A 19447-nucleotide genomic window follows, 5' to 3' on the forward strand; every position below is an offset into this window, starting at 1 on the left:
ACCAGGCCCAGCAGGAACTGGGGAACTCATCTCACTTGTCACCTAATTCCCTTTGGGATCCTTGCTGGGGCTCAAGCAGGACCTGCCATAGTACAGCCAGCACCTCCCTGCCTGGGTATGCTAGCCAAGATTCTCTGAATCTCTAAGGTCCCTGAGGGCAGGCACACACATGAATCAACAGGATGTCCAGCCTTCTGTGTGAAGGTCATGTTACTAGTGGTGGCCACCAGGCCCCAGGAGTTGCTGGGGACCCTGTGAACTGCCTTGCTTCCCCAGTGGACTGTGCTTTCAGGGGTCGTGACTAGGCATTTGGATGACTAGCTGGGGGTCATCTGGGTATCCCAGTCTCTTCTTGGCTAGGGCTGCTAAGATCCCAGGCTCTTGGCATGACAGCGAGGGCTGCAGACAGCAGGTACTATTTTATTGGGCCTTGAAAGCTTTAAATACAGAATGGGCTGGTGAAGGGGCAGATGTGGACACGCTGGCATTTGAGAGTGGATGTATCAGAGAAATCACATAATCAACAGTTGGACAGAGCTGGGGAAGGGCAGTCTGGAGTAGAGGCGGGTGCCAGCTGGCAGCTGGCCTTGGGCGTCAGGATTACCCCCTTCACTAGGACAGAGTCATTCATATTTCTTCCTGATTTGAGGACAATTTTTTAAAAAACCACAAACCCCCAAATAAAAATATAAAATCAGCTGGGAGAGACTGTGGACAGCAGTGCTGTCATCCCAGAGGAGGATGGCCTGTCCCCAGCAAGCCTCAGGCTACCCTCCTCCCCCAGCCCTGATGTCACCCTATGGGACATTTCCATACATAGAAGCGAAGCTGGACCAATCTACACCCCTCCCCCAGGTCTGGAGTTGGAACACTCTCCTGGTGAGGAAGAGTAATGGCATGAGCGGTGCTGGGGGCCAGGCGAGGTTCTCCTCAGCGGCTGTAGCCAAACTCGTCAGCGTCATCAGCTCGGAAGTCCCCATAGCGCCACAGGTTCAGCTGTGAGGAAAGAGAACGTCTGTTCAGGGTGTGGGACCTGCTGGGACCCACTGGGCCAAGCCTCTCAACCCAGTATGCCCTGGGGGGGCCGAGGCAAGAACTCACCCTGGCGCTCTTGGCTGACTCCTGGGCATTTAGGTACTCTGTGATCTGAGGGACAGGAAAGAAGGGAGCAGTCAGGACAGGGGCCTTCTGACGCTCGGTCAGCTCCATGTCATTCAGGTGCTCGAAGCCCTCCAGGAGTCACAGTTACCAGAGTAAGCACCAAAGCGCAGTCACAGAGGTCCATCTGGCTATCTATCCTGTCCCCTCAAGTCTTTGGATAAAATACCATCTTTTTAATACAGACTCAAATGACCCCATTTAAAATTATACCCTCTTATGCTCCTGATCCTTTTAGTTCCATTTTTTCTTTTCTTTTCTTTTATGTGGTGCTAAGGATCAAACCCAGTGCCTCACACGTGCTAGGCAAGTGCCACTCAGTGTGCCACTGAGCCACAACCCCAGTCCCCATTTTTTTCTTTTTCCCTGTATTTGTCTCTTAACATTCTGTTTAATTTACTCATTTTTGGTCTCCTCATGCTTGAATGTAAGCTCCCCGGGGCCAATGTTGTCCCCTCTCACAGATACATGGGAGGCCCTCAATAAACGTTGCTGAGAAAATGAACCAATGAATGAACATGTGGTAGGTGTCTGCCTCAGGAACTGGGGCAAAAGAAATTTCTAGATACCAGAAACTTTATGGGTAGCTTCATACAGGGACATTAAGATCTCCAATTCTACAGGGAAACTAGCTAAACTCTTAGAAGCCATGTGAGGAAACTGGAGGTCTCTGAGGGGAGGATGGGATGGGTCACATTTTTTGGAGACATGGTAGCAATCCACACCCGTATCTTCTTCCAGAAAGCATCGATGGGCATAACCAGTGCCACGGTCCACCAGCCGCCAGCATGCTACATGGCCGGAGGCACTAAGGGGAGAGTGGTGGGATGAGCGAGGAAAGGTTGGGGATCTGGCTTCTCCACCTGCGTCTCTGAGGAGTCTGGGGAGGACCTGGGCCTCACTACCTGCTGCCTTTTACTCAGCTCCAGTCTTGGGTAGTGATGCTGCAGGGGACCTGGCTGGTGCTTGGTGTGAGGTCAGGGAGGGACTCAGATGCATGTGGTGCTGCGTGGAGGGGCTGCCCAGCATCCAGAGCCCAAACGTAACAACCAATAAGGGAACAGAACAGGGTGCACCCAGGCATTGACTGCCCCGACCAACGTCCAGCTGTGAGGCAGCAAGGCAAGTCCCCATCTCATGAACGGGAGGCCCAGCTTTTCAAGGGTGACTTTCCCATCTCGTCAGCACTGGTGCTCCCAGGCTCCCAGTCCTAGGGCCTTTCCAGGGGTGCTGAGGCCTTTGAGAAGTGTCGTGATAGTCCTTGTGGTGTTGCCTCCTGGGCAACTCTGACTCTGGGTAGCCCTGGGTGCTGGGACTTGGGTGTTGTGCATTACGGAAAAGTAAGAGATCAGCAGAGACAGTGAGATAGGCTCTGACCCTCTCTTACCCCTGGCAAGGCTTCCCAGCCTGTCACCTGGGGGTACATGCAAAGGGAAACTTTCCGCTCCAGTTTGCATTCTCAGCCAAGCCCGCAGCCAATTAATTTGGGATGTAATTAGATTTTTTAAAAAAACAACCCCAACAAACCCAAATCCATTATCTTTCCCCAGCAGGACCAGCAGGGTGGTGGATTCCCCCCTTCTTCGGGGGCTCTAGGTGCAGCCCCCAGTCCCCTCATCTGTGATGGTGGTGGTGGGGTGCCGGGGACACTTCACTTACCACTTTCTGGAACTGCTTCTCTTTGCGCACCTCCACCATGACCAGCCCCTCCTTCACCAGGCCCAGCCCCACGTCGCCCTTGGAGTCAGCGAACTGCAGGGTGACGTGGGGGCAGCCGGCACTCAGGTGTTCCACATTGAGCAGGCACTGAGTGTTCTGGATATCCCGGACCACGCTGTCCACGGCGTCTGTGCGAGCATCCTCCTGGGAAGGGACCCAGCCAGGTTCGTGAGAAGGTGGAGGAAAACTGAGCAGCCACTTGGGCCCTGATCCTCCACTGACCTCCAAGAAAACAAGGTCAGCAGGGGCCTGGTGCCCTTCCTGTCGGGTCCCATCAAAGGGAACAGGCACTGGACAGGAAGAACCCCCTTTCCTTCACTGCAGGCATTTGCGTTCGAGCCATCCTTTTCTCCTACTCTCAGGCCCCCAACTACCTGTCCTGTGGCTTTGAGGAAAAGTGTCTTTTCCTGCCCCACGTAACCCTACTTGTTGCCCTGGCCCTCTCACCTCCTACCTTCCGCAGTGTTTAGCTGCAGCAGTGACTGCATCGAATCCCTGGTTTTGTCTTTACTGGCATCTTGAGCACTTGCCACCCTCAGGTCTCCCACCCTTCTGGACTTGCCCTTCACTCATTTTGTAGTACTTGCCCCTCAGTATCTTTTGTGGTCTCTCTTTTTCCCTTCAGCACATTTTATGAAGATAGGAAAAAGTTACCTGTGCTGATTCCCACCTTCCCCTCCGCTTCCAGTACCTTGCCTCAGGTGGCAGCACCAGCCACGCTGTCCTCACACTCTTGCCCTCCTCAAAGATGAAGTCCAGCCTGCTGGAACTCCCTGGGGAGTGACATTGGCTCTCCCATTCTGGAAACTGAGGGCCACCTATGACTTGAGCACAGGTCTTCTGCCCCTGCCTCCTTGCCCTCAGCTGGTGGAACGCATACTGCAGAGCTTCTCTCTGCTCCACCGCACCTTCCACATACTCACTGCACAGTCTCGCACGCTCCCCTGGTCTTAATGCTCAAACCCAGAACTCAAGGTCTTATCTCTTTTCCATACGGAAAACCATGTATCCACCTAGAGGGCAGTTTCTTTTCCTTCGTCCTGGCCAACAGCAACATGTCCACGTATGGGAAATCCAGTTGCGTCCTAGATTCTTCCCCTCTGATGTGACTATGTGTTTAAGACCTGTCTAGCCTTCCTCCATATCCCAACTCGATGGCCTTGGTGTGGCTGTCACTGTCTGTAGCCTGGACAGGTCTCCCCACCATTTCTTCCAGTCTCTCCCATCCACAATGCCACCAGAACTAACTTTCAGAAACAGATTTGATCATGTCACGCTCTGGCTGAAAATGCTGCCGCTTCCCCTCTCATCCACAATACAGAGAACAAACTGTCAGGGTGACAGAGACCATAGTACCCAGGCCCTCAGTGACCTTTCCCTTCTCAACTCCTGCACTGCCCACCAGGCCCCTAGGATCTGTGGTGGTGGCCTAGTCTTTGTCCCCATGCATCCTGGCTCGCCAGGCCTCCCCATTTCTTTAAACCAAGCTGAAACACTCTGATGTCACCTCATCTGTGGTTCCTCCCCCCAGTTTCCACAGTCACACTCCCATTTTCTGAGTCCTAGCACTAAGAGACCATTCTTCACTGTTTCATCTCTTCCTGCCAGCCTGGGAAGGCTGTGGCAGTTGCTAAGGGGACAGTCTGCTTTGGAAGAAGGAAGACTCACATCTTGGGGCACCTGGATGAAGGCAAAGGCATACTCTGTGGCTTGAGCTGGCAGTACTCGAGTGCTGAAGGCAGGGGGCAGGGTCCCCAGGCGGGTGGATGGCAGGATCTCTCTCTGCAGAGGAAGCACCAGGCCAACAGTATAACACATGCAATGCCCCCTGGCTCTCAAGGACAACCCTCTGGGGGGAATTCCAACTCTGGGCCTTCCCTGCTGGCCCCACAACTTGTTCCATTTAGCCACACACACAGCTGGTAAGCCCTGGAAAAACACGTCCTGCTGTGCCAGCAACCAGTGGGGAAGCTGTGACTCCTGCCTCTCACTCTGGGCTTGGTTCTGGCACCCCGGGTGGCTCCCATGAGTATAATCATGGCGATACCTCGACTTTACTGTTTCCTTCCAATGCTCTTCCCTCTGTGGAGCTCCCTAACTGCTACTTCATGGACCATGGAAGTGTGCTGGGGAGCACACTGACACAGGGCCCCTGTAGTACATGGGTCTGCCCCTGGTTCTGGCCTAGATGGATGAGGTCACCCCAGTCTGGCAAGATCTCTTCCTTGTGTGTGCCAGGTGACAAGTGGGGAGCATGGCCCAGCTCTGGACTCTCTGTAGCAGATTTTCCATGCCAGTCCTTGAGGAGGGCTCGGGAGGAAAGTCGATGACCACAGTCACACCCCAGAAGCACCAAGTTCCTTGATGATACCCTTTCTCCTGCCTGCTGCTGAGTCTACAGGGAATGCCCCCAGACTGTTCTCAAGACTCCCAGGACCAGCCTGAGAGCCTTTTCTCCCAGGGATACCAGGCTCTCGGTTCTGTGACTGTCCCCAGGTAGCTGGCTTGGAGATGTGTGGGGATCTGCAGAAGGAAAAGCCTGGCTCAGCAGGAGGACTGGAAGCTCTGCGGCAGAGACTGGGCTCCTCTTTGGGTTGGGCAGAAGGGGAAGAATGGAGGCGGCTGGGCTCTCATCCTTGGTAGGGGTGGTCAGGGTGGGACCTATTCATGCTTGCAAGCCTCTGGTCATAGATACCCTTCTGCCTGGTCACTCAGGCCAGGCCTGTTATATGAACAGCAGAGGTGCTTAGAGGGACCCTGAGAGATCAGATGGACGTGGCCTAAGGGACTTCTGTGTGTGATGGTCCCTCCCTTGCCTGCTCCTCTGCAGGCCCCCATCACTCACGTTGCCATAGTCGATGTAGAAGACGTGTACTTTGGCAGGAGACTCAACTTTCTCTACTCGGGCGCGGTACCTGCAATGGCATCATAGGCAGAGCTCCAGGGACAGCCCTGAGGAAGCTGGAGCTTGGTTCCCCCCAGAGCTTGCGGACATAGCATTTCCTTGCCCAGGATCTCCTGGTGTTGCAGAGGGCAGCTCCCAGCCTCTATGGAAGCCCAGCCTCAGGGTGCTGTGGACACCATCTAATGGAGTCAAAGCAGAGCTGGGAGCATAGGAGGGAGAAGGGAGCATGTGGAGCAGATTAATGTGTCCTTGGGGCATAAAGCAACAAGACTAATGACTAGATTGATGTCTGCTGTTTAAACCCAGCACACTAAACAGCAGCTGTAATTAGCTGGCAGATCTGTCTGGGAGGCCGCAGCAGGGAACACATCCAAGTCACTTCGTCACCCTAGGAAGGCCATGGGCCCTACCCTTGGCAGATCACGCTTCGTGACCTTCTTCTGGCCTGTGAGTGCTATAGCTCATGTCCCAGACAGCAGAGGTGGAGGGTCAGGCGGCTGGTCTGGGCTCAATGTGAACCCGCCTCCACCTCACTCCTGTGACATCATTCTTCCCGTGAGGATGAGGGCTGTGATGGAGAGTTCCAGCCAGCCGGGTAGTGCACCCACCACGGCATTCCCCAGGAGAGAGGGAGGGACACCACTTCATCCTCCACAGGCTGGCTGGACTGTAGGGACTCACAGGGACACCCTGAAGAGCTGGTGGACACCATCGCTAAAAACCCAGTGGAAGGTAGACACTAAGGTCAACAGCTGAAATCCAGCTGTAGCTGTACAGGCCTGTGCCCCAGGACAGCACTGTTTCCCTTTTTGTTAAGGCTCTGTGCCCTGCTGGTCTGGGTGGCTTACCATTCTCCGTCTACAAATTTGGCAATGCAGAACTCTCCCCGGCGGGGGGCATAGGAGCCCTCTACAGGGGGATGGCTAGAGATGTCGTTGCGCATGTTCTCCATCAGCTTCTCCAGCTGGGTGCCTACAGGAGGAAGAAGGTAGTGGGTCCCAATTGCCATGTTTCGCTGGAGCCTCATCGTGGGACTAAGCAGGGTGTGAAATTCTGGAGGGTACCACAGCCCTGATTGCCTCCAGCCCAGGCAGGGCCTCTGTAGTCCCCACTTAAGATGCTTCATGCTGTCCATCTTCAAACGTGGGACACTTGGGCCCTTGTAGGAACGCAGTCTTCCAATCTACAGGCGGGGACTGTGGGAATCCTCAAATGTGCTTGGGCTTTGAGTGAGGACCAATGGGAAAGGGAGTGGATGGGAGCAAGGCCAAGTCTAAGCAGGCTTCTCCAGAGTCAGAGCTGGCCAGACTGGGCCCCTTCCTATAAGGGCCAGATCCTGGCCTAGGCCACAGAGGTGTGACAGAAGCCACTCTAATGTCTCCTGGGGGCAACAGAAGAGATGAAGGGTGGGTCCCATAAAGCCCTGGACAGAAAGAGGACTCATAATTGGAGCCATTCATGAAAAATGGGGGTAAGAATTAGGAACAGGGTCCAGAGCCCCAACTATTCAAATTGGGCTGCTCTGACCCTTGTCACTTTGTGAGATCTGTGCTGAACAGAACTTCCGCTGCCTCCCACCCTCGTGCCTCCTTTCAATGGGGGAGAGCAAGTCCCCGTCCCTGTTCTGTATCGCCTTCATCACTCTGGCCTTGGGTCAGTGGTCCCTGCTGCTTGTCTATAGGTTTTTTTGTGACAGTCTGACATCTAAGACTTCCTCAGTATCCCTCTTTAATTTGTTCCTGCTGCACCCTCCCTGCCCCCACCATGGCAGGTATCTGTCCTCTGTGGCCTCTCCCTTTGTGTCCCTTCTGGCTTTGATTCTAGCTCTGCCTCAGACTTTTGCTGCCCCTTCTCTCTCAGAGTTGAGGACTGGGCTGTGGACATGTGGTCGTAAGTGTGGGACCTCTCTCTCTCGAGGGCCTGAGGCCAAGCTGTAATGGGTGAGGAGCACGTTTACTGTCGTTACACTTGCTACCATCAGCCCTGTATGTTCCTAGTCTGTGTTTATGTTTCTGCCACTACACTGTGCGCTCCTTCAGGGCACAGAGCATAGCTCACTTGTCTCTGTTTACTTGCACAAGACCTAGGAGAATCCCCAATGCATGCAGGGTGCTTAATAATTCAACTGCACTGAAAATGATCTCTGCAGAGGCACACAAAGACACATGTCCACGCTCAGGCTGCTGCACAGCTGCAGTCCCAATAGTCACACAGCTCAGTGTGAGCACAGGGACTCTCAGGTAGTGGCAATCCCTCCCCTCCCCGGAGGCCAGGCCTCTGTAGAGCCACGCCACAGACTAAGAGGAAGCCTCTACACTGACAGGTTCTCCCTTACTTGCTCTGCTTTTATTTTCTTGTATTTTTTGTTTTGAGGCCAGAGAAGTAGGCCTTTGCCCTCTGAGAACAGGTGAAGCCCTCTGGGATGTCCTAACACAGAGCCCAGTTGATTATTTGCAGCCTATGTCGATGTTTTCATCAGATCCTTTCTGAAAGTGGGCTTTAATTGAGAGAAGGGGGAATAACAAGAGGATGTCCCCAAGGAGCTAGACGGTTCCCTAAGAGGGAGCCTAGGAATCTGGGGTTTATTTAATTCGTGAGTTTTATGGAGCCACCTGAGGGCAATAGGGTCTCCTCTGAAGCCCACCCAATCCAGGTGGCATTCCAAGAAGCACCTCACTCCCTCGTCTTCCCCTATGCCCTGAACATGCGGTTTTCTCTTTTTCCTTATTTTCCGTCTCAGATTAACATTCCCTTTAGTATCCTGGTTTCCTGGAGCAGCCAGAGACAAGAGGTGGGGTTTACTATGACAGGGCAGTCACAGGAAGACTTGTTCTCTCTCTCAAGCGTAGCCGCGGAGGCTTCAGAGCCAGCTGTTACGCACCTCAGGTCCTTTCCGGGTAAGCCCACTGGGACGTTGGTCTGTCCTAGCAGGGTCTACTTTGAGCTCCTCTCCCCACAGGGTCTCTGAGGGCCTGGCTCCTTGGCTAATGAACAACTCTGATTCTTCCCTAGACCACACCACAAAACTGGGTCTTCCCTGCCACACAGCCGGACCTGGAGGCTGGCCGCTTCCTGGGTTCATTTCCAAGGAGACTGCCGGGCCAGCTTTCACCAGGACTGTGGTCAGCCTCGAGAGAACCTCATCTCGAGGACTTAGCTACATCTCTACCCTCCCCTGCAAGCTTCCTTCCTAAGCAGAGTCAGTTCAAGGCCAGAATGGTCAAGTTTTTCTTGGTGAGATGACATTGCCACAAAAGCAGCTGCCTAGAAAATGTCATTAGAGGGGAAGTAGCTGGGACGAGACTCTTGGCAATCTGGAGTGGGCCTGGGTGTGGGGCAGAGCCACATCCCACATCTCTCGGGTTGCTCACTCAAGGCGTCAGTGACATCTGTAGCTTCCTCTGCCAAGCACTTGGTTCCTTGGACCCAGAGGCAGTTCTAAGAGCCTTTTCCTCTGCTCCCAACATGGGGGTGGGGGTGGGGTGGGGTGGGGTGGGGAGAAGAAGCAGGAGAGTAAAGGCGTGGAGATAGAAAGTGAGGCCAGCTGCTGCCAGAGCCATCTCTACGACCCTCTGTCCTCCAGACGCCTGAGGTCTCTGAGTAGGGGACTGGTCATAGTATGTAGCCCTCAAGGACAGGAGGGAGGAGAGGGTCCTTCAGAAAGACTATCAGGGGATGACTTCCCCTAGAGCCTGCCTGTTGCCATGGAAACTAGCCACCACTCCGGCTATGCTAACCTCTGGAGAAGGAGAAGCCAGGCTGTCACCTTCCCTGGGAAGTTAGGGGTGGGGGCTGAAACATGCCGGCTGGTGCTTCCTGACCACATATAGATGATTTGCTCCTCGCTTCCTGACAGACTTTGAGGGCTACAAATCCTCATGCTCAGCCCAGCCAGGGGTGTCTGGGAGCAAAAGCATTACCTAAGAGTCTCAGAGCACCACCCAGACAAATCTGTTATCTCACCCGTCCTCAGAGGACCTGCATAGCCTTGCCATTCCTGCCTCCTGCCCTGTCTACTCCAGGGCTCACTTGTGGGTTCCTGACATGAATCAGGGGGCTGGGGGTGGGGTGGCAGTGGCATAAGTTCTGCAAGGGGGACTCCTGGAACCTTGGGCTGTTCTCCTCCCTCTTGCTGAAGAGGGGCTCCCCTTCCCTGAGATGGTTGGGCCATGCGGGAGCTGAAAGCCAGTGGTGCTGGGTCACTCACCTGTCTCCACATCCTGCACGTAGAAGTGCAGGTCATCAGTGATCTCGGTCACAAATACAGGCTTGTAGCTGGCGGATCGCTCCTTTTCCTCCAGCACAGGCATTACCTCCTCCACTGGCTGCTCCTCATAGTGAGCCCAGACCTGCACGTGTGGGCAGCAAACAGGAGGAGGGAAAAGGGATGTCAGAGGCACCAGGAGAAGGGCTTTGGGCAAAGGGGTAACCCTGGGTGAGTGTGAGGGTCATTGTGGGGCACCTGAATCACTCTGAACTGAGTCCCTGGAACCCCACTACCTCTGAGGGGGGAAGGTTGGCTCTCAGCAGTTCTCAGATTCTGGCAGACATCAGAAGCAATTGGGGAGCTCAATAAAAATGCAAGATCCTGGGACCTATCCTAGGCTCACCAAATTAGAATATGTTAGAAGGATCCCAGAGACTCAATCAAAAAGAAAACCAGGCTCCCAGGTGGTCCTCATGTGTACCAGAGTGTGAAGACTCCCTCTAATGAACTACCTTGGCTCTGGGCTTCCCACTAGGCCACCTCCAGTGTCGCAGATCTCCATCTCCCTTCCCACAGTGCTCTGCAGGTTGCTCAATTCTCCAGGCCCCACCTGGCCCAAGGTCATGGGCACTCCAGAGGCATTCCAAGCCACCACCCTGGGCTCCTCACTGTGCAAGAAGGACTTTCTTGAGCAGCTTTCCTTTGCTCCACCCTCCTCACTTCCAGCAAAGCAGGTTGCTCCCATCTCAGCTCAGAAGCTGGGCCACCCCTCCCTTCCCTCCCCAAGTCCTGTGCTGTCAGCGCTGCAGTGGCTCAGAAGCTGATTCGACGTGACAGCGCGTCAAGTCCAATCCTGCGGCCAGGAGATTATCCAAGTACTGAGGCCTGTCAGAGCAGGGGAGGGAAGTGGCTTTCCAGCTGAGCAGCAGCAAGGGAGTGGGGAGTACGGGGGACCAGACCACACATGGGGTCCCACAGACACATACACAGAACAGGAGATGATCCAAGTGTCAGCTGGATACTTACATGCTTTCTAGTGCCAGGCGTCCTTCTAAACAATCTCCAAATATCAACTCAATTAACCCTCACAAAAACCCTGAGGAAGTATATTATCCATTTTACAAATGGGGAAACTCAAGTATGAACTTGATCCCAAGTAGGGGAACCAGTAGTTGAAACATAGGCAGCCTGGCCCTAGGGGTCTCCCAGAGGCACCTTGGCACTAACTGAGTGTCTTGGAGGGAAAAGGTAGCACTGGGCAGTGGGAAAAGCTTAGGTAAGGAGCCTCTTGCCTGACTGCTTTTCACTTGTGTTTGACTTCGGTCAAGAAGTACCTCTCAAGGTCTCCTTTGTTCCCTTGTAAAATTACCACACCATCACTGAGATGGTGCCTTTCAGGGGACATAAAGACCCCTGGGTGGCCTCAGAAAGCAGCTGAAGGACACAGATGCTGTGAATAAGAAACCTCCTTGGGTCATACCCCAGAGCCCACACGTCTGCCTTCAGTGTGTGTGCCTTCAGTGTGTGGCATGAGTGTGTTCTTGCACTAGAAGGGGAACCAAGGCCCCCAGACCCGAATGAAACAGAGAGGTCTTTCTGCATCCAGCTGAAACAAGCCAGGATGGTACAAAGCAGTGCCTTCCTGGTGGCACCTTGTGGCCTCTGCTCTGTGACTGGGCTCCAATGCAAAAAGCCCCTCACCTGCTCTCACTTCCCAGACACCAGGCACCCTAATACCTGTCCCCACCCTTCTCATCACTAGCACCCAGAGAGCTCTGCTTCCAACACCCTCACCCCTGTTCAGCCAGAGGAGAGATAAATGGCAGGACTTGAATCCACAGTCTTGCCTCCATTCATACCCACACATTTGTCTTAATCCTTCAAGGGCCCACCTGCCCATATGTGGAGAGGCCTCTAGCTTGGGGGCTTCTCTGCTAGAGGACTTTGGGGACAGTTATAGAGGCTTCCAAAGTCTCTGCCCTGTTGGGGCTGGGGTTTTCCTCCTAGGCCTCCCTGGGTGGAACTAAGTGTATACTCGGTCAGTCATTCCTATAAACTCTGGGCAGCCAAGTCCTCTGGGACCCTTGCAGCTCTGAGGACTGATGGGACTCAAACTGCCTCAGGGACACAGCCGTTAGCACCACCTTAAATGGGTGGAGCAGCAAACCCACCCTCCATCTCAGCCTCTAGTGCTCCAGACCACCACAGCAAGCCCTGCCCTACCCCCTCTTCCTTCCTTCCAGTAGGCCCTCAGCTTGGTAGAGAAACAGGACCCCCACACTGGCTCCTGAAGTGGGCCTTGGGCCTGGGCAGCATTCAGGGCTTCCTTCCTAAGCCCACCCTGCTTCCTTGGCTGTGGGGGAAGGTGCTCTTCAGCTGTGTTGATGATTTGGGAACAGACTGACAGGGTGAGAGCAGAAACTGCTAATGACTCCTCAAGTGAAAGTGCCTGGGGCGACAGGAAACAGTCAGGTTTCCTCTCTGGGGAGAAGGCGGGGCCTTGGTTCCTGGATGGGCTCTGGTGGGCAGCAAGCTGAGGTCATGGAGGAAGTCAATAAAGCGTCAGGAATGGTCCTCAGCCCCCTTAGTGATGGGGGTGGGGCAGGGCATACCGCATCTGTGTGGTAAGGACAAGGAGAGCAAGGTGATGCCAGCCACATGAGATGGCTGGGCCTGAGATGGCCAGAGGCAGTCAACAGGTAAAGGTGGAGAGCTGTTCCTGAGGAAGGGAAGAGGGCCCTTCTGACCACGGAGCCTTGAGTTTCTTCTTTCTCTTGGGGGAAGAGTCAGCTCAACTGAACCTGGTGGCCAGTGGCCTATTGGGCTGAGACCTCTGACAAGACACTTGTTTTAAGACTCTCCTTGTTTTCAAAGGTGAATTGTCCTCTTCTTGGACCTCTGGGGAGATAATGAGGAAAACCCAAAAGACCCCTTCCAGGAGGAACAGCAATTATGCACATGCAGAGTTGGTGCCTTAGGGCTTTACCCTAGATCCCCGAAGGAGGGGCTGGGAAGAACCCCCGGGCCAAGGTGCTGAGCAGAGGAAAGCACAGGTCTGTCCTAAGCAGCAGGGCCCAGAGATGCAGGGAGGCCACATGTGAAGTGGGTCTGCCGCTGCCGTTGGTCACTGCTGGGCCACATTAATGTGGAGGCCATGCCAGCGTCTCTGCTGCTTCAAAGCTGGGGCCAGGATACAGCTCTGTTTTGAGGCAGGGCATGTCTGTGACCCTCCCTCCACTCCCATCCACTTCTGGAAGCTCTGTCAGACAAGCTCCTGTCTTGCTCAGGTTCCTTCTACATTTTAGGGCTCCTTAGGATCCCGGGTTGCTGTGGCTGTCCCTAGGGAAGGAGTCTACTATGCTGGGTACAGGAAAGGTTGGATCAGGACAGGAGGAGAGGTGGTTTCTCCTGGCCCTTGTCCGCCCCACTTCCCTTTACTTCCTCCCCTAGGATCCTGGGTCCTTCTGGCAGGATATGGGATTGTGGACTGGGGATCTATTGGTGGGAGACTTTCTGAATCTTATTTAACATCGCCACTCACAAGGCTCCAGGGGTAGGAATGGCATGGGGCCCGGGTGGTGGAGGCCTTCAAACCCACAGCAGGGAATCCAAGTTCAATAAAAGTCAATCAATGGCCAATCCAGCCCTCAAGGGCCCTGCTAGGCATGAGTGTGTGGGGGCGGGGGAGTCTTAGTGTTTGCCATTTGTGGTCCCTTCTTGGAACCCTGGGTCTGCCCAGAAACCTTAAGGTGGGGTGGGGGAGTGGGGGAGGGGAGAGAAAGTCTCCATCAGCCTCCTGCAGAGAAAGGGGAGGGCCCTACCCAGCCTAGTGGCTGAGAAGTCACCCACAGGGAGGAATTAAACCCAGCAGGAGGCAGCTAAGTTCAGTTGCTGGGACACCAGCACTGTAAGGTTCCTCTAGACAGACACACTCACTAATGCCTGCACACATAATCACACGGCCCAGAGAATTCTGTTTGCGACTGGTCTCACCAAATTTCTCAGCATTGCCCTTCTTTGGTTAGCTTGCAGGCACAGACATACAAACACCCTGATGCTAAGACCCTAGCCCACTTAGAAAGGTGGTCCTCATGAGGTCGTAGTGGGGCAAGGTTGTATATATCCAAGATACCCAGGTTACAGTCCCCTAGATCGCCACCAAATTTTCTCATCTGAGTACAGCCAATGTGAACTGCTGTAAGGCTCTGCCAATGCCACCCTGGAGCACCAGCCCCACCAGAGCCAGTCTAGGTTCCTTGGGATCCTTCAAGCAGTTGGGGATTTGCAGGAGAGGGACCCAGGAGGCAGCCTGGCCTAGCACTGAGAGCTTTGTGCTGCATTTTAATTGGGCTGGAATAAAAACATGCAGCCCATGTAAGTAATTAATCACTGGTAATTACTTCTCAGCATCATTAAGTGGCACCAGTGAAATGACAGCTTGGGCTTTTCCAGACAAATCTACTGTGTAGTAAATAATGATGCCCAGTTCAGCACCTGGCAAGGAATGCATACCTTCCTCTCAGGCCAGACTCCCCTTCCTGTCCTTTCTGCATCCCTCTCAAAACTCTCCACTCAGAGGACAAAGGATGGCCCAGATCTGAGGAGGTTGCCTTCAGGGACAAATTGTTGTCCAGCTGTCATTTGCTGATAGCCAGGAAGCAGGCTCGGGGCAAAGGTGCCTTTAGTTCAGGGTCTTGGACTCTGGTGCTGCCATACTGGCCCTAGTGGCTTCTCTTTTGTGAAGGTTCAGCCCTGTAACAGGCGGTCCTGGAATGGCCTCATCCCCATCTCCCTGCAGCAGGCAGAGGACATGGGGGTGGCAGTCTCAAGTGCAGCTGTCACAAGCAGGAAATTCAAGAGGAAGCGTATGACTCCCTTTCTGTAGGAGACGAGGCAGCCTGCTTCCCTGTCATTCTGGGAAGACAGGGCTTAATGGGAGCAGGAGCTGGAACAAGCATGGAGGAAATCCTCTGAGCTCACACTCTCAGAACTAGCTCCTCCAAGCCCCTCTACCTGTCCTGGCTTTCTGAGTCGACTTGCTCTGAAGTCTACCTGGGTTGCAGGCCCAAATTCCTAGGGGACAGAAGACAGACCCAGAAGGGCAATCCCTGGGCCCAGAAGGAAAAGAAAGGTCCTGACTGAGGAGGAGCTGCTCTGGGCTGGGGAAGAATGTGGTGACTTTAGGTGCCCAAAGCCCCCCACTCCTTCTGGCAGGTGTCTGGGCTTTGGCTCTGGAAAGTGAGTTTTGAGCCAGATGGCAGCCCCATGGGGAAGGAAACGTTTATTCCTAGTACAAATTTATGGCTCAGCACGGCTGTCCCACGAAATCCTCCTCAAGCTCAGAGAAGCCCTGACAAATTGGTGGCCGGCTGATTTATCCCCATTATAGGGGCTGGGCTGTAAGTCAATGGAGACAGGCTAGAATGGGGTGCTGGGCCTGGCTCCCATCCCCAAACCACTGAGTGTCTTAATCATCAATTTGTTTCCTAAAGCTGCTTTGTGACCCACCCCCCTTGTCTCTTCAATGCAGTGTCTGCAGAGACTGATGGGCTGTAAATCCGCTGTTCTAACAGCTTTATGCATCTCTTGGGGCTGCTTCCCTGCAGGGTGATGTGAAGGAAATTCAGACAGGGTGGCAGTGGGCCTCCCATTTCCCCAGAGGGCATCGATGGAGAAAGGTCAGGGCTGGGGGGAAAGGGTGGAGCCAGGCTCCTCCCCACAAGGGCTCCCTTGTCATTTCTCCCACTGCCCCAAAGTCACCTTTCAATGTTCTGCTGCAGGGCTACCTGAGCAGGCCTGGAGATCACTGGGAGATCTCTCAGGCTGGAAGTCCAGGTCCACCTCAGGTCTGCAACAAGCTTGTAGTCAAGGTCACTCAAGCTGGCATGGCAGTCTTTCCCTTGACTGTGTGGCGCCTGGGTGTGAGTGCTGAAATCATCACCCTCCTGGGCCACTTGGGACTGTTCTCTGGAGGCAGACACTTAGGGAAGTGTGGAGGGGAAGACAGAGCGAGAGGGAGCACGTTCTGGGGACAGGCCACCACACTCGTACCTTCTCTTTCTTCTGCTTGGCGGCCTCCTCAGCAGACAGCAGGGACTTGTAGTAGGTGCTGCGCTCGGCGGTGAAGTGGACCTTGGAGAGCGCGTGCTCCACCAGCAAGACGGACAGGTTAGCGCCATCCATGTGCAGCCAGCCGATGAAGTTGCCAGCTTTGTCCATGCTTTCTACCTCCACCTCCACCTGCGGACAGAAAGATGGGCTGTCAGCTTGTGCGGACAGTCCTGCCTGTGCAGGGTTGGGTCCACAGGGGAGCAGAGTGTGCTGAGGCAGAGGGCTCCCAGGCCTTGGGCTGCTGTCCCCAGGGAAGAAGAGCAGGAAGTCTGTGGTTTCCATACACTTGAACCCCTCTGACATCCATCATTTCGCCGACTCTCCTTGGTATAAGTGAGGAAGTGTGCATCATCTAAGAGAGAGAGAGAGAGAGAGAGAGAGAGAGAGAGAGAGAGAGAGAGAGAGAGAGAGAGAGTGTGTGTGTGTGTGTGTGTGTGTGTAAGGGTCAAGAATGAGGTAAGCAGCAGATGGGGCAAGGCTGTACCCCGCTCGTCTCTGGCATTCACCTCAGCTCTGTGCTAGGAAGACAGGCAGGCCTCAGGGAGCAAGACAATCCCCAGAGAGAGGGAGACTGTTCTTGCTGGAAGAGCTGAAAGGATTAATGTTTAATGAAGGTAATTAAAGTGGCTTTGAGAAAGTTAGGAGAAGAAGAAGACAGGTGAGGCAGGAAGACGTGGGCAGGAACTGCATTAGGACACAGGAACTGCAAGCGGGCAACCCCAGCAGAGGGTTACCCACCCCTGGGAAGGAGCAACTAGAGGGATGTGGTCACTGCCATAAGCCTGGATCCTGGGCCAGGGACTGTGGCTGAAACCCTAGAATCCTCAAAAATTCTCACAGGGTTTAAGGGTTCCTGGGCTCCTGCCACTGAGGGACCTACCCCTAGGCCCTGGTTCTGACTCTGTTCCTCCAAGAGGGTGGCCTCCAGGTTGCATTCTTTATGGTAGTTGATCTGTCCCCACCATAGGAAGCCAATATTCCAGGATAAATTCTTTCCTTGATTCTCTTCTGACCTCTTTCTTTCCCTACTAAAGGGGCCTATAAAAGCCTTTGCTGCTAAATGTAAAAACTTGTATTAATTTAAACGGCTTCAAGCTCGATTAAGCAATAAAATGAATATCTAAATACCTGGGAATTCTCAGTCTGAGCTGCAGCCAGTGGCAGAGGACTGGAGGGGAGGAGGGGAGGGGCCAGATGTCGTCAGTGACATGGCTCCCCAGAACTAGACAGACACAGCAGGGGGGTAAAGAGAAGGTAGTGTGGAGCAGAGAAGGGGCAAGGCCAGGGAGGTAGGCCTCTGACTTCCTCCCATTCTTCCATCCCCTCTTCCTACTTGAGGCCCCATGGTTAAGCCTTCAAGTGGAAAGGGGAGCCCAGCAACGCCAGAGGCTGGGGTGTGGTACAGGAGGTGCCTACAGAATCTATGGGTCAGAAAAAAAGAATTCTATACAGATTAAGTCTGATTTGCTGATTTTGTAGAGGGAAACCAAGGCAAAGAGAAGGAGTGAAGCTAATAAGGGATCCAGCCCACCACAGAATACAGACTGCCTCTGAGCAGACAAGTCCTCCCTCACCTTCCACAGCCTTCCTTCCCCCAGCCATACTGAGGCCCCTCTCCCACTTTCCATGGGGGTAATGCTGGCTCCTTCCACCATCCAGACCCATGGGGCCTTGCAGGAGACTAGTAGATTCTGGGTGAAGGTGCTGGCTGAGTGGATTCTCCCTTCTGTGGCTGGGCTGGGCAGACCCTAGGCATGCACCACACCACAGGGGCAGAAGTGGGAAGAACCGTCATCTATCTAGTGCTTGTAAAGGCACAAAGGGAATCCTGCTTGTGTGGGGAAGAACAGGTGGGCAAAACTTAGGAAGATGGTCTCTTCTTTGTCTTAATTTGCTAAGTTTTGCCACACAGCTAAGGTCAGAAGCAGTAAGTCCCAGAAGAATTTGGGAACAACAGTAAAAAGAACAGAGAGGCTGCTTGTCTTGTGTTTTAAAGCTCAGGAGACATATGTCTGGCCAAAAGCAAATGAAGCTGGTTCTCAGTCAACACCGAGCTCAGGCCCATACCAGTCTCCCCATTCTCTGACCTCTCCTTTTCCACTATTTTTAGTAGCCAAGGTCCTTTCCCTAAAACTGAGAATGGCTGCCCTGCATGGCATCCCTCCAGAGCTTGCATTGTGAGGTGGGCCAGAGTGGCTCTCTGCAGTGGGTTGCTGGGATTGATGCAAGAACCTCAGAGATGGGTTGCTGAGGCAACCAGGCAGGCACAGTCCCTCTCATCCTATAAGATGCCACCCTAAGGCCTCACTCCACATGGCAAATCCAAAATTGACACCATGTTCTCTGAGGCCAGATACTTGCCTTTCTCCAGGGCTCATACTAGAGAGAACCCATGTGGGGCCAGCCCTGCCAGGGAGCTGCGGGCTCTCCTTGGCAAGCAAGCCCCGACTTCACACTTCCCCGGCCTCTCCCTGCCTGCAATCAATGCGCTAACTTGGACTTGACAAGTCCCCCGGCCCAGCCAGTAGCAGAAGAAAGAAACCTCTGGCCTTGGGCACTGTGCTGCCATGGGATCCATCTCACGTTGAGAGGGAGATAAAGCTGTCGCCTGTGGGGCTCTGCTTCCCCTTTCATTAAGGCTGCTACTGCCACAGTAATTTCTCAATCAAAGGAAGCCCTCAGGGGAAGGTAAGTGGACTACTGCTCCTGATGGCTACTGAGTCACTGGGCTCCCAGCCTCTCTAGCCAACTCCCAAGCTATGTCCTCTCATGGACACACCTTGGCCTGGGTGGATGCTGGAATTCAGTGACTCTTCTCTGACTTCAAGAGAAGAAATGGGAGTTGTAAGCAGAGGGAGCTCCCAGGTTGGAATGCGAGGGCACCCTTCACCATGACTCTTCTTTATACTGACTGGTGGGACATGTGGCTTCACTGTGATCTGATGTGGATCTATGTCTATATGAGCTCTATTTCTCTGTTTAACACCAAGACTCAAATTTCTCTGACATTTCCCCTTAATTAAAAACACTACGAGCCAGGTGCAGTGGTACCTGCCCTGTTACTCAGGAGGTTGAGGCAGGAGGATCACTTGAGTCCAAGAGTTTGAGGTCAGCCTAGGCAACCTAGGGACCCAGTTTCAAACAAAACACCCTGTCCCTGTGAGATCTAGATAACACAGACACAGTCCATTGCTATCCATGGTAGCTGTACTCTATACAGTGACCATGAACACTGAATTAAGAAATACTAAACTATCACTCCAAGGGGAAAACAAGGTAGGGGTTCCTGGGAGCCTCGGGTCATACTCATTTTGTCATGTGATTAATATATAACCTTGTTTTAGATG

General features: G+C 53.7%; 1 protein-coding gene across 1 annotated transcript in view; it reads right to left on the reverse strand.

Annotated features, from left to right (window-relative positions):
• Nucleotides 1-400: 400 nt before the first annotated feature.
• Nucleotides 401-19447, reverse strand: part of Snd1 (staphylococcal nuclease and tudor domain containing 1) — a 415000-nt gene continuing 395953 nt past the window's right edge. The window contains exons 17-24 of the mRNA XM_047560726.1: nucleotides 16041-16229; nucleotides 9990-10131; nucleotides 6631-6754; nucleotides 5723-5792; nucleotides 4546-4659; nucleotides 2818-3021; nucleotides 1102-1146; nucleotides 401-996 (exon numbers count right to left, since the gene is read on the reverse strand). Coding sequence (XP_047416682.1) covers nucleotides 931-996; nucleotides 1102-1146; nucleotides 2818-3021; nucleotides 4546-4659; nucleotides 5723-5792; nucleotides 6631-6754; nucleotides 9990-10131; nucleotides 16041-16229 — 954 coding nt within the window. The 3' untranslated portion in view covers nucleotides 401-930. The remainder of the gene's footprint in view (nucleotides 997-1101; nucleotides 1147-2817; nucleotides 3022-4545; nucleotides 4660-5722; nucleotides 5793-6630; nucleotides 6755-9989; nucleotides 10132-16040; nucleotides 16230-19447) is intronic.

This window comes from Sciurus carolinensis, chromosome 8, assembly GCF_902686445.1.
Source record: "Sciurus carolinensis chromosome 8, mSciCar1.2, whole genome shotgun sequence".
Lineage (NCBI taxonomy): Eukaryota > Metazoa > Chordata > Mammalia > Rodentia > Sciuridae > Sciurus > Sciurus carolinensis.